Source organism: Panthera tigris, chromosome F2 (assembly GCF_018350195.1).
Source record: "Panthera tigris isolate Pti1 chromosome F2, P.tigris_Pti1_mat1.1, whole genome shotgun sequence".
NCBI lineage: Eukaryota > Metazoa > Chordata > Mammalia > Carnivora > Felidae > Panthera > Panthera tigris.
The window spans coordinates 32,658,437-32,673,214 of NC_056676.1; the positions used below are offsets into that span (position 1 = coordinate 32,658,437).

At 34.9% G+C, this 14,778-nt stretch overlaps 1 protein-coding gene across 4 annotated transcripts in view; it reads left to right on the forward strand.

Annotated features, from left to right (window-relative positions):
* The window catches only part of RALYL (RALY RNA binding protein like), a 710,067-nt gene that overhangs the window by 321,297 nt on the left and 373,992 nt on the right, over window positions 1–14,778 (forward strand). For all 4 annotated transcript variants that reach the window (XM_042973032.1, XM_042973034.1, XM_042973031.1 and 1 more), the window contains exon 2: window positions 1,428–1,706. In XM_042973032.1, the coding sequence (XP_042828966.1) occupies window positions 1,451–1,706 (256 nt within the window). In that variant the 5' untranslated portion in view covers window positions 1,428–1,450. The remainder of the gene's footprint in view (window positions 1–1,427; window positions 1,707–14,778) is intronic.

Genomic DNA, 14,778 nt, shown 5'->3' on the forward strand with positions numbered 1-14,778 from the left:
ATGTGAATAAATACATGTTTATGAACTCAACCTTGATTTTAAAGAGATATATACAACATTGACTGTCCAATATTTAGTAAAATTTTAATAATCCAAGATAATTAACAACTTAATTTGAAACATTTTATGTTATTTGGTTGCTCTTGATCTCAGAAGTAACTGGCTTAAATGCATAGTCAGTTTTCAGACATATTCAATTACAAACCTTTAAGACTTCTACCATTTTAATGCTCAACTTAAAATGTCATTTGAAATTATAAAAAAAATAAGATGGACTTATTAATTGTTTTTATAGCTATAAGTTTTTAAAAGAAATTACTCCTATAAAAATATATCACTGATAAAAAGTATTAATAAGCTAATATTTAACAATGATCATCAGTATCCGAGATTATATCCTTGTTGAAATTTTATTTTTACCACACTGACTTTTTAAAAATGTTAGTCACTTTAGAAGAAGATGCTTATCCAGAAAAGAAAGGAAGGGAGGGAGGGATGGTAGGAAGGAGAGAGGAAGGAAGGAAAGAGGTGCTTAACAAATATTGTTGAATAAATGAATGAATGAATAAATGTTTAAAACCTTAAAAAAATAAATCTGTAAGTGCTGGAATGCTTAGAAATAAAAGTTTCATTGAGTTTAATTAAGCACAATTAAATACTCTGCCAAGCTCAGAAAACAATTTTAGAAATACTGGCAGTCCTTAGGCAACATAGGAACCGTTAGTTTAATGAATTAAAAATGAGTTTGAGAATACAAATTTCAACACAGTTACCCAGTCCACTAATTTGCTGATCATTGATAAAAACTAGCCACATGTGCTGCCTTCTTTTTTGCTGTTGTTGTTTTTTAAAGCAACATATGATATTGGTTCAGTTAGAGAGAAGCTATGGAATTAACTCTGGTTAAATCCCTTACTTCTATAGTCATGTTTTTCTTATGTTAAAAGTTTAAATTAATTTTTAAACCCTTTTTCTCTTCTACAGCATTTAGTGCAAAGAATTGTTAGTTTCTGATAGAAGGGTTCTGATAATGAAATAGCCAATATATGTACCTTTCACAGAAAATGTAGAACTAAAAACGCATGTTCTCAGCAATAAAAGGCAGATTCTTCCTCAAACTTGCTTCTGAAAAAGTGAGAGACTTAAAATAAAAATGACAAACGGTTTAGTCATTATTCAGTCCTGAATTTGGAATAAATAAGTCAGGAATTTATTTATGACTATATGCTAAGAGTTAATAGTGTTTTCTTACTGCATTTTATAATGCAATGTTCACTTTTTATATTACTAAATTTTCTTCTCAAGAAGACCAGTAATAATTAGGGATCTGAGGTTACCTGGTACACTATTGAAAAATTGTTAAAAACCAGTAGTATCCATTCAATCTAATTATTTTCCTCTTGATTGTTTTTCTTTGTTTGTTTAAGGATTAAAACAAGGTGAGCCAACCATGACTGGCAAAACACAGACCAGCAATGTCACCAATAAGAATGACCCCAAGTCCATCAACTCCCGTGTTTTCATCGGCAATCTAAATACAGCCATTGTCAAGAAACTTGACATTGAAGCCATATTCTCAAAGTACGGAAAAATAGTTGGATGCTCAGTTCACAAAGGTTATGCGTTCGTACAGTACATGAGTGAGCGGCATGCGAGAGCTGCAGTGGCTGGAGAAAATGCCAGGATCATCGCCGGCCAGCCACTTGGTAAGTCACGCTCAGTTATGGTTCTCACATGAGTGCTCCAGTCTTTGCACATATCTGCCTATTTTTAGTTTTACTATTAAGCCAGCCCTGCCATAGTGTCTACCTCCTATTTAACCAGTTATAATGTTTGCATATTTGTAATTTACATTACTTTCTTGTTTTCGTATTGTTTTACGTGGTTCTTATTTTCTCTACAAAATATGATCAGTTCTGCTTTGCAGTATTTGTTGCCCCCACCAAGCCTAACAGGGCAGGGAAATAAAAAATATGCATCATGTGTAACTTTATTTGACTTGAAATGGTTTCTATCTTCCAGGAAACACTATGCTAAGAAAAAAGTAACTCTGCTTTGTAGCCTTTGCTCTGAGGGCTAACATTTTCCTAATTTCCTGTTTTTATTGTTAGAGGAGTAGCAATAGAAAATAGCAAACAGAAGTCAATCTTGAGAACTGGGAAAGGAATATAAGCCAGTCTTTCTTATGTACTATGGAATCCTGTACATCATGCCTGTTCAATCATGTGTAATAATCAGATATTTGTCTAAAGTCCAAGGAATACTACAGTTTTTTTTTCAAAGGAAAGAATACAGTCTGAAGTAAAATGCAAATATTTAGGAGGAACTATATTGTAGTAAATATGCAGATTAAAAAATAAAAATTACACAATGTATTTTTCTACATGAGGAAAAAGCAGAATTAATACATCAGTGATCCCTTAGTGTATGTTTCTTACCCTGTCCAGATTCATATTTTAAATTGATTGCACAACATCTTCTCTCAGCTTTATATGCCCAGAAAAAAACTCATGGTTGTTCACACCCTTAACTTCCTTCATTCCCAGACTTCTCCATCAAGAGAAATGGAACCTTCACTTAATCCAGTTTTGCAGACAAAAACTGAGGTGTCAGCTCTGATTCTTCTATCCTCCCCATACTCCAGATACAACGCATCATCATGTTTCATGCCTTTGATATATCCCAAACCCAGTTGCCTTTTAGATGGGTACTGATAGCCATCCATTCAGGCCACCATTATATCTCACCTGGACTACTGAAGTAACCACCTAACAGTCTGCCTCTTTCCACTCTGGTCAGTGTCCCTTTAAAATGTACATGTGATGATACTCTTCAAACCCTAATGCTTTTCCATCTTACCCAGGGTAAGATTTATATTCTTTACTCTACCTCCAATGCCTCACATCTTTAACTTCATCTCCTCCTCTCTGCCTTCTTGTACCACATCAGTAATGCTGATCTTGATATGCCCCAAATGTTCCAAGATTGTTCCTGCCTCAGAGGCTTTGGAATTACTATCCCTTCTGCTCAGAAGATAGGTCTTTGCTAATAATTTATTGCTCCCTGCTTGATCGTGTGCTGTACTCAAATTTTCCTTCCCTGGAGAGGCTTTTCCTGACCAACCTAAAATAGGATAGTCTTCTGCCCTCTTGCCTACATGATCTGTTTCATTACTGTACTTTATATTTTTTTCACAGCCCTCATCGGTATCTGGGATTACATAATTTATCATGTACCTCTCTCAGGTCCACGGACCTAAAGATGAAGGAGCATATAAAAGAAACAAGCTAAAAGCATAGACAAATCAAGTTAGAAGAGTGTTAAGAACATTGTATTATCAAGTCACATAATTATAGTTCTGAAAAATATTGGGGAGGGCAAGAAATTCAATAAAACAAGAGTGAAGTCTGAAGTAATAATCTTGAAGGGAAAAAAGGATTTTTACATAAGTACTTGCTATAGACTCACTTATAATGACTAACCACAAAGAATATAGTTTTTATACCTTTCTCTAATTCATGTTTTAATATTTTAAAGAAAGGTAAGGCTTTACAAAAGACATTGGTAAGTTTTTCATTTGTTCCTTTGTATTTTCCTTAATGTCTCCATTCCACTTCTTACCTTGAAGTGGGAATTTTCTGACCATTTTTGTTTTCCTAAGTTGAATTTTTTTTAACGTTTATTCCTTTTTGAGAGACAGAGCTGAGTGGGGAGGGGCACAGAGAGAGAGGGAGACACAGACTCCAAAGTAGGCTTCAGGCTCTGAGCTGTCAGCACAGAGCCCCAGCCGGGCTCGAACCCACCTGAGCTGAAGTCAGAGGCTTTAATCAACTGAGCCAGCCAGGCACCCTCTAATTTGAAATTCTTATTTCAGGGCCTCATTCGAGCAAATGTCAAAGAAATGCTCATTTATTGTCTGTATCCTGACTGTTATGAAGCTAGTACATACTTGTAGAAATGTACTTAATTATTATTTAAAAAAATTAATTATCACTATAAGGTCAATTAAAAGTTCAATTCACCAGGGAGCCTGGGTGGCTTAGTCAGTTTAGTGTCTGATTCTTGATTTTGGCTGAGGTCAGGATCTCCCAGTTGCGAGATCAGGCGTGTTTGGCTCCATGCTGGGCATTGAACCTGCTTAAGATTTTCTCTCTCCCTTTCCCTTTGCCCCTCCTCTTCCCTCCCCCCCCCCCCGCCCCGACTCATGCACTCACACTCTCTCTCAAAAAAAAAAAAATCCTATTCACTTACTAATGAACAATAGCTAATTTTTCAGAGTCCTGTTTTTTTCCCCCACTGCCCAGTTGATTACTCTCCTTTTGAGAAGAATGCAATGGAGGAGAACATCAATACTAAAAATTGTGTGCCTTGCTTAGAAAACCCAAAGAAAAAAATGATGACACCAAATCACTATGCTTTGAGAGGCACAGAATTAAATTGTACTTCTAATAAGATATCATTTCTCATTTCTAATCATTTGTCTCAGATCCTGTCTTTGTTGTGTCCTCAGGTTAAACTCTGGAGCATATATCTTGATCAGCCATAATCACCTTTTCTGCCTGAATCCAAGTTAAAGACTTTCTTCCTTCAGTTGAAATCTGGTCTTTCACTATTTGTGTCTAAGCTGAATGTCTTTTTATACAAAGCAAGGGCTTTATAATAGCTAGTAACTGCTTTTCAGGTCAAATGTCTGAATTTCCCCCACCTTTTCTTGAACCATATTGCTAGAAATTCAGGCAGGTTTTCCGGTTGTTCCCTATAGGGAGCTGGTTCCCCAGTCAAGTCCTGAAGAAGACTCTGAGTTTTCGAGAAGGTATATCCATTATATATACCTTTAAATATTATACCTTTAAATATTTACCTTTAATATTTTACCTTTAAATATTATACCTTTGTTTTTTTGTGACAAGGGAAAACAGGTTTAGTAAATCACCAGCTCCTTGAATTTTTGGACTCTCAAATAAACCCTTTATGATTTGTAGCCCCCACCAAGCCCTACGAGCACTTAATTTGAAGTGAATTGATTATGGATTAAATAATAGACCACTGTCATATGAAATTGATATTAGCTTCATGTACCCACAACCTGTCTAAGCATTCTTTTTTCTCTTAGAGTAAGAAGAAAATTCATAGTAATGAAGCCTTGCACTGGGCTAGTATGTTACCTTTATTACTTTATTTGATAGCAACACATATTTAAATACCTTCTTCTAGAGAGAAGCCATTTTTTCATATCACTACATGTTTAAATATCTTTATGTACAAATTAGAGATTAAACATCAGTAGTACCAGGAAAAATTAAACATTTTATAGAATATGTGAATTCTTATAGTTCTATGGAAGTTATAAGGGTGTCCTTAAACTGACAATAAGCTACGAATATGATGAAATCCAGCATTTACTAAATGTAAATATTAATGGCTGTTTTGACACGAAAAGATTTTAACTTGGAAAGTAGTAGGCTGAATTGTCTCTTACTGAGAAAATAATCCATCAGCAGTTTGACAGACGGATTAGTGTGACATAAAATTAGAAAGGAACATGTGCTAGGAGCCTGCTGAAAGAGTTCAGGTTTCAAATTATGGAAATGAAGAAGGAAAAATGAGGAAAGGTAGGTAGGATCAATAAGACTAAATAACTAGTTGGTACAGTGAGTGAGACAGAGACAATGAGAAATAGAAGAATCAAGAATGATTCCCATTTTATGGGTTGAGTTTTCTATTGGATAGTCTTGGAGATCACTAGGAAGATGGATAATGATTTCTTAAGGGAAAAGGTTTTTTTTGTGTAAGACAGTGAGTGCAGGAATGAATAGATGTATTAAGGTTGATGGGCATGCTTGAAGATATGGAAGCATATGTATACAGTACCTGTACATTGAATACACAAGTCCAAGTTGACAGGAGAGATTTGGACTGAGTAGAGATTTGTATGTCACCAGTATAAATGGTGTTGAAGCTGTAGAAATGGGTAAGCTGACCCAAGGAAAATGTATAAAGAATATTGGCTAAAGATGGATCTGTGGAGAAATATGCCCTCTGAAAATCTAAATCTAATCTACTTTCTACACAGCTGTTTCATCCCCCAGCTCTATGCTATAGTTAACCCTGGCCTATCTAAACTTCCTAGAGTGGATGACTGCTTTCTTAGCTGTAGATTCCTCAAGTCACCTCCATTCAATGCTACTGATTTGCAAACTTCGAAGGCCATGTGTGCAAATACTTTTATTGATTCTAATATTTAAAAATATCATTTATGAGAGCTTAAGCATCTTATCTTTAACGCTTAAGTTTCTTTCCATATTAATGTCTTCTATACCCAAGGCCATCTGCCCAGCTAAGTAGCAGAGAAAACTTTATCTACCTTGCCAGGTTTCATTGTCTGTCTTTAATAAAACTATTGGAAAATATAGAAATGTTCCTCAGAGCAGATGCAAGTCAACCATTATGGATCCAGGAAGGATAATTCTACTCACTTGACTACATTAGTACACCTGAAGATTTAAGACCAATAATTCCATATATCTGTATTATTAAACCTTCTGTGTCTTTGGACTTTTACCATGGAATCTTTTACCATGGAATCATCATCAAATTCTGAATTGAAATCCTAAATAGTATATATTTTGTATTCTTTTCAAGTTCATGTAAAATGAGAATTTATTTTAAAAGTTGCTGAATCCAACTTAAAAATTACAATGCATAGAGTAACTAAGGGTGCTGAGAAGTTGGAGCTCAAAATACTGACACTCTAATCTGAATTTTGAAAGTAGGTCACAGTCTAAAGTCTTGATTAACTTCTCTCTCTTGGACTTTTTTTTCTTCTTGTTGGCAGAGATTTCTAAATTCTATACCATAACAGGGGAAAAGTGCCAAGAAATAGTTCAGTGATCCATCCATTTTATCAACATGTTAATGAACCCAAGAAATGTTTTTATTGAATGCAAAGTTTGTTTCCTGAGGTCATTTTCCTTAAAGGCATATAACAAATAAATGAATAACTAAGACATAGTACTTTTTCCTTGGGTTTAGACTGCAATATATTCACTACTCCAGAGCAATTAAACAAAAACAAACAAAAATACTTACTTCCTCAAACTGTAAACAATGTCTCTAGTTTTTCTTTTTTTATTAGCCTATGATCAAGGCATGTACCAGAACTTCTTGTGAGGTAGACATGTTTCCTTCTTCTCCTATTTCCATGCAGTTTTCTTTAAAGTTTATGCCTTTGTCTCTCATTTCACAGTTCACTCCTTCAGACTTTGGGGCTGTGTGACCCCATGCCGAGTTCTGTCCCCAGGCTGTGACACATGTTTCAATCACACTCTCTTCTTTTCCCGATTGATGTGTCTTCATTCCCAGGTCATAGTTAGCCGATAAATACCCTTAATCATATGTTTGGAGCTATGATAATTGAACACATTAAGTGATTTCAAATAAATGAACTGGGTGGAGAGATGGATTGTTGGTCTTGCTACTTTCCAAACACTAATCACAGCATACCCTGTGGGTGTTGTACAGAAAGGGAAACTTGGCTGTAACTTAACTTTAATTGCTTTTATACGTGTTTAGTTCTTCCACATGTCTTTTGTACCACAGTATAAAAAGGATATCCCCTTTTTATCCCTGGATTCATGCCTCTGATACGTCATGGAGGATTGCTGAGCTTTCTGTGGCAAACAACAATTGATTCCATTTTGGCTCACGTTCGTTGGGATTCTTAAAAAACCAGAATCCAGCTATGAAATTATTCTGAATAATTTTTGTAAAAAAACACAGTTTCTGTAAGGTAAAGCTCCTTATAAAAGTGTATCTCAGTTTAGTTGTTCAATAAAATTTAAATTTAAAAAGGTGAAATACTAATATAACCTTCCTTTAGTATTTCATGAATTTGGCTTTTAAGTTTTGTTAATATTGGAAATATTTGTTGCATTTTTTAATCTAAGTTTGGTCATTGCAGATTTTTCTCTCAAACACATTTTACGAAAGTTGAAACAAACTCTTTAAATGTTTAATACTGACAATTTTTATATGAGAGGTCATGCATAAAGCATTCTTTTGTACAAAAATATCATGCAGAGGTTGGAGACTAAGTCTATATTAGTGCAAATTTCTACTGATTACACTGGCTTGATTACTTGCATACTATAAATAAACATTTGTGATGTTTTTTTAAGATTATTTCACTCTTATGATGCTTGCAAAAGACACAATAATATATGAACTTAAGATGTCAGTAATTAATAGTAGGAGGAACGCAAAGCAAAAACATAATTTATCTATAGAAATCATCCTTGCTCTGAAACCTGAATACAGGTCTCTGTTGGTGAAGAGCAAAGTCTAGTTTAGAAAAAGAATATGTAAAATAGAATTAAACTAATTTCATTACATTATAAATGTCTTGCAAATGCTGAAGGAATTCAAAGAAGAAACATGATGAATACATCGTTAATTTTAAAGTAAATCTGGTGGATGGGATGCCTGGGTGGCCCAGTCGGTTAAGTGTCTGATTCAACTCAGGTCATGATCTCAGTTTGTGAGTTCGAGCCCTGTGTCAGACTCTGTACTGTCAGCTTGGAGCCTAGAGCCCACTTCGGATTCTGTCTCTCTCTCCTCTCTCTCTCTCTCTTTCTCTCTCTCTCTCTCTGCCCCTTCTCTGTTTGTTCTCTGTCTCTCTCTCTCTCTCTCTCAAAAATAAACATTAAAAAATTTTTAAATAAAAAAATAAAAAAGTAAAGTAAATCTGGTAGATATTCTTAGTCTTAACCATGAAGGAAGTAATGGAAATGCAGTGGTAGAAAGGAGGATCCTGGAGATCCATAGTGAGTAAGAGGAAAGAAGAAAAACACAGACAAATTCTTAGTCTATGAAGCATGCCTTAGGAGTGATGGATTTCAAATGTGTTTTGTCCTCAGCTACCATCTTGCATGAAGAGTGATCTTTTTGGAGTACAAATATCATGATGTCACCCTGTAATAAAAACTTTGAATGATTTCTCATTGTTCTCAGGAAAAAGACTGAGACCATTGCTGTGGCCTACAGGGTCCTCTGTGATTTATTTTTCACTCATCTGCAGACTTACATCACCACCTTCCCATGTGTTCTATCTAAATTGATTTCTCTCAGTTCTTTAAACAATTCATATTCTTTCCCTTCTCTGGACCTTTGCACATGCTATGTGAGACAGTGTAGAACGTCCTTCCCTACTAAGTTCCCTACCATCTCACCTCATTCCCCACTTCTTCACTCTGTTCACTTAACTATTCATCTTTCACATCTCAGATTAAATATCATTACTTTAAGGAAACCTACTTTGATCCCTCAAACATAGTGGGAATGTTTTATTTCCCTTTCTAGCACATATCTTCTTTTCAATTATGTTTCTATATGTACTATTTTGTAACTGGTATCTGTTTCTTCCCCCTCTTAAGCTAAGTACCTTGAAAGCCTTGACTATTTATGTTTATATTAAACTTCTTAGCACTTAGCAGAGTGTTGATACTTCCATGGTAAATGGTGAAGGGTTGGATGAATGCTTGGATGATTGGAGGAACATCAATTTCACTAAAGGGCTTTTTCTTCCATTGAAAGAGCAACACAAGAAGATGGAAACAGAAAGGAAGAAGGAAAAGAAAGAATGGAAAGGGAGGAAAGAGAGGAGGCGGATAAAGAAGGAGAAGGAGAAGCAGCAAGTCCCCTGGAAAGCAAGTAGTTAACAGATTGGGATTGCTGTAGAGAGAAAGCACAGTGGTCGCCTTGTAAGGCAACTAGATATCCAATGGTCTCTCTGAAGTCAGACACCCCCAAGATAGTTATTAAATAGACCGGGTTCATTTTTTTTCTAAACACATTCTAGTCTTTAATAAGCATCAGATGTTAACTCATATATTTTTGCAAAGGTTATAGTGAATGATACATTGGTTTAAAGAAAGATTTATTTGTGGGGAACTTCTGCTACAGTCCCCAAAATGGCATCTTCTCATAGTTTTGTCTTATTAATAGCTACTACATATTTACCCAGTACTGCATCATTCTCAAACCTCTTTAACCACAGATTCTCTTCTTTTCTTCCTCACAACAATGCTGAGAGGTAAGTAATATGAGTATTTATGCCTATTCTGCTGGCTAGGAACTGAAGCTCAAAGAAATTACCTTGCGTTACATCACACAAGTGGTCGTATAGGATATCAAGCTCAACATATTATGACCCTAATTATTTTCACTCCTGATTCTTGCCATCAATTCTTTCCATATCAGTATATCGGTACAGTAACTGTAGATATTACCATCTAAACCAGGCTACTTCTGAGAGTGAGAAGTACTATTAATGATCATGCTGTGAAATCAGGTATAAACCAGGATGGTTCTGGACAGACTTGAACTGTCTGTCCTTGAAGAAGAGACGGGCTGAGGGAGGAGGCTCTGTTCTCTTTCATCCAGGGACCAGGCCGTAGGAAGTTCTTTTAGTGAGTGACTACCATAGACCTGGAAAGAAGTCATATCAGCAGACCGTTGAAAAGTGAGGGAGGATGATGCTTTGGCAGTTTTGTAGTTCAAGCCTGGAAGTGGTGCTTATGTGCCATTGACATGGCTAGGTACAAGCAGGCCTGGGCAGCCATTCTTACCAGCAGCCGTATAGATGGGTGGCCATCTTTAGTGAGCAGTTAGCTTCTTTGCTGTATGTAGTTGAATAACATGAAGAAGTTAATCACTAAGAATCTACTTCTGTAAAACAGAAATAGTAGTGCTTAGTTCATACTATAACGCAGAACTCATATGTTTGTAAAGTGCTTAGAACCTTACCTGCATGTGGTATACATCTTGGGGTAAAAAATTTGTGTATGGATATTGTGGCTTCTAGTACTAAGAGAAGTCCTCTCCTTTTTTTTTTTTTTTTTTTTTTTTTGGCTGTAAGATTCTAGACAGATTTTGAATAGACGGTGCAGGCAGTCCGTAATGGTAGTGTCAGTAATTGCTGAGAACAAAAGATTAGTTAAACTGATTACAGGTCTGATAGGAGGTGACTCAAGGGAGGGAGAAATTTAAAATCAGTGTTAGGCAGAATTTAAGATCAGTGTTAAAAGCATGGTCAGGTATGGAGAAATAATTCCAGGTGGATGAAACATTGTACCTGGAGTCCTAATTTGGGCAGAAGTGAGTGACCCACCCTGTGGATGAAGAAGTGGTCTCATGGAGAGGAGTAGAGGGAGGTAAGATTGATGCCAGGCTGTGAAGGGTCTTGAATGTCATACTTATGACACCAAGTGTATAGAAATACAATACTGTGTTCATTGTAATGAAGATTGGCTTCAAAAGAATATCTTTTCTTTGTTAACTATTATTTGATTTGCTGGTAATGGTTTAATTATGTGGCATACTATTTAATATGCACATTAATTTCCTCTCACTGCTGAGAGGTTCATTCACTTCTTCACTTAATTGTCAATTATTAATTTTCTATTCTAGCCTGGAAATTGATTTGGGTGAGGTCCTCTGGGAATACAGACTACACTCAGAGTTAGTGTAATTGTTACAAGCTATTTGCTGAATAGTTTATATTTATTTATTGTTGTTGTAATATAATTATCTGTCATTAAGTAGCGTGGTGTTTGCATGTTTTGCAATTTTTGGTGAACTTTACATAGCAATATATGTCTTTAGAACAGTGTTTCCTAACCTTGGCAGTATTGAAACATTGGGACTTTGGGGGCCATTCCTTTGTGTTATAAGATGTTTAGCAGCATCTCTGATTTCTCTGTACCTACTAGATGCCAGTAGCACCCCCTTCCAGTAGTGACAACCAAAAATGTGTCCAGATACTATCAAAAGTCCTCTGAGGGCCAAAATCACTACTGGTTAATAATCACTACTTTAGAGCAATTGTAACAAAATAAACTCCATTAATTCATAAATGTTATAGTAGTTTTAGTCAAAATAAAGTATATGAAAACAATGCTTTGAATTATTTTGAAAATAATTCATAATTTATAATAAGAACACATCTTTTCCAGTTATTCAGAAAACAAAACGCAGTATGTACCTTTCATAGCAATTATGTTCATGACTATAGCTTGCCATTTATATCACCAGTTTGTTTTAATCCTTAAACACAAACACAGAAACAAATCGATCTGTCTGTATAGTTAACATTTTATAGGTTTACTGATTTTAAGCATAAAACAACAACAAAAAGACTTTTTTTAAAAGTCCTTTCCCTTCACATCTTGAATATAATGCCTTTTAGAGATGTGATTTTTGTTTTCATTCAGTCCTTCCATTCAAACATTTCAGATCACCACTAAAAATTATGAAAAAGAAAGCCTTGGAAAAATGTTAAGTGAAAAACAGTTCTGAGACTACTCAGATGCGCAGATGATGTTCAAATATTTATTATTTAACAGTACCACTAAAAGCTTGGTAAAACAAAGAAAGAATTGCAGCCTTCCTAGGTGATGTTTTCTCTAACAGATACATTAGTTCTACCATTATATCTATTCTACTTCATTTTGGTAACTATTATTCTCATGCAGATACTTTTAGGTACAATTTAGATACAATGTCTGAACGTCTAATAAGGATAGATTGATGGCCTGGGCTGACATGATGAGTACAAATAATCATTTTGCACAGTGCAATCTGTTGCAAAACCCTTTGACAAGTGCACAGATCTTGTGAGGCTTTCTAACTCTCATAGAAAACATCCAAAGAATGCCGCCAGTACTAAAGAACACTTTAGCAAGGCATCATTATATAAACGTATTACTATTTCTTCCGATAAACAAGTAAGAAAAAACTTTTAGTGTTTGTCTCAATTTCTAACGAGAATAGTGTCATCATACATTCTCAACTTGATAGTTTGACAAAGCTTTCACTTCCCAGGGTATGTATCATAAATTAATCCTTCAAATTAGCTGAAATTTGAGTTATAAACCTTAGAGTTTTTCTTCCTCGGAAACTATTTGCCATTCCAGCTTTCTTTTTCCACTAAAGAAATATCCAACATATCCTTGTATTTTAAACAGCCAATTTCCCCTAAAATAGTATATTGCCCAGATATTCAAAATGGTTATCAATTGCAAATGTTATATTTACATGGCCATTTTATTTGTTTTCAAAAACCTATTCACAGGCCCATGAAGGGTCTTGAATGGTATACATGAGTGGAGGTGTAAAAAATTACTTATGAGATGATATCCAGGAAATTCATTTTGATTTACTCTTTCTGTGGTTGGCAGAAATATGTTGCCACTCTAAACCAGTAGACTTTAGTAATAATATTTTTACATATGTGTAATTTTCACTCAAATTTTCAAAGAGATTATTTAAAAATTTCTTTCCAACATCCTTCATAGAAGCTAGATAATTCGTTTCATTCATCTCATTTACATCTAAGGAAATCTTATAATGTAGTGGCTGTTAAAGAAACCATGTTTTCCTGAAGACAAAAGTCTTGGCACATCCTTCTAACATTTTTTAAAATTACTGTAAGTTATCCTTACTCTCCTATCCAAAGTATACATATAATATCTGCTAATTGTTTGGAATGTTCTAACCCTCTTCTGAAACCTTCCTCCTCATCCTCCACTGTTCTCAGATAATAAGTATTAAAAAGAATGCTCTGAGGACTGCAAAGCACAATATGCATATAGGGTTTTTAGTAATTAAATGGAGCTACTTAATAGGCTCTAAACAAATGCTAATTAGCAAACTTCCATGAACTGGTGGTCTGTTGGCTAGGGAGATACATGGTCCCACAGATGACAGAAAGCCTGGGGAATTGTCTTCATGCCTCTAAAATTATTTATTTGACTCAGTCACTGAACCTAAATCAGTGAAAGCAGTGGCAAATACTGTTCACGTCAATTTTTTCACTAAGACCATCACTGGAAACTCCTAAGTGACACTTAGAAGCATCTTGTTAGTTCTAACTTATTCCCTGGAGCAAAGCTGAGCCTAATGATAGATAGAATACAATACCTCAAATTAACTTCAAACTTGTTAATAAAATGTCTGAAAGTCACTTGTGAATTGATTTCAGAATACTATATGTAACACGAACATTTATTCTTCCAACTATCTGTGTGGAATTTTGTTAGCTATTTGTCTATTAAGCTCTAAAGGGGCATGGAAACAAGGCTATGTCAAAATAAAATAAAATATTGTAAAATAATACAATACAACAAAATAGATGACTGCTCTTGGGAAATATTCTAATATACAATATAAAGCACAAAATAATGCAGATCAAGTACCATAAAAGGATAAAATATCATAAGTTAATCACTGCAGTTATGGAATAAAATACACACATGAAATAACATACTATAGAAGGTGGAAACTATAAGATAAAACATGCTGTAATGTACAACATCAAGTGCTACATGAATTTTAAAAGGGATATACAGTATTGTAAGAATTTTTGAAGAAAGGCTTTGGGAAAATGTTGATTTGAATTTTAAGAGCTTGGAAACCATCTAAAAATAGGCGGCAAAAGACCAGAATATTAAACCTCAAGAACATTTTTAGATACTGCAATTTCTAATTTATTTGAATTGAAACTAAAAATGGAGAAATTGAAATTGCAGCCTCCAACGCTTGTAAAAGCTTATGGTTCAGTGTGCAGGCTCTGGACTCAGGCTTCCTGTGTTAGCATCGTAGCTTTTACTTACTAGCCATGTGATTTGGGGCAAGTCACTAAAGGTCTCAGTGCCTTTGTCTCTAAAATACACATAATCATAAAAATACCCATCTCATTGAGTTGTGGTGAAGATTAAATGC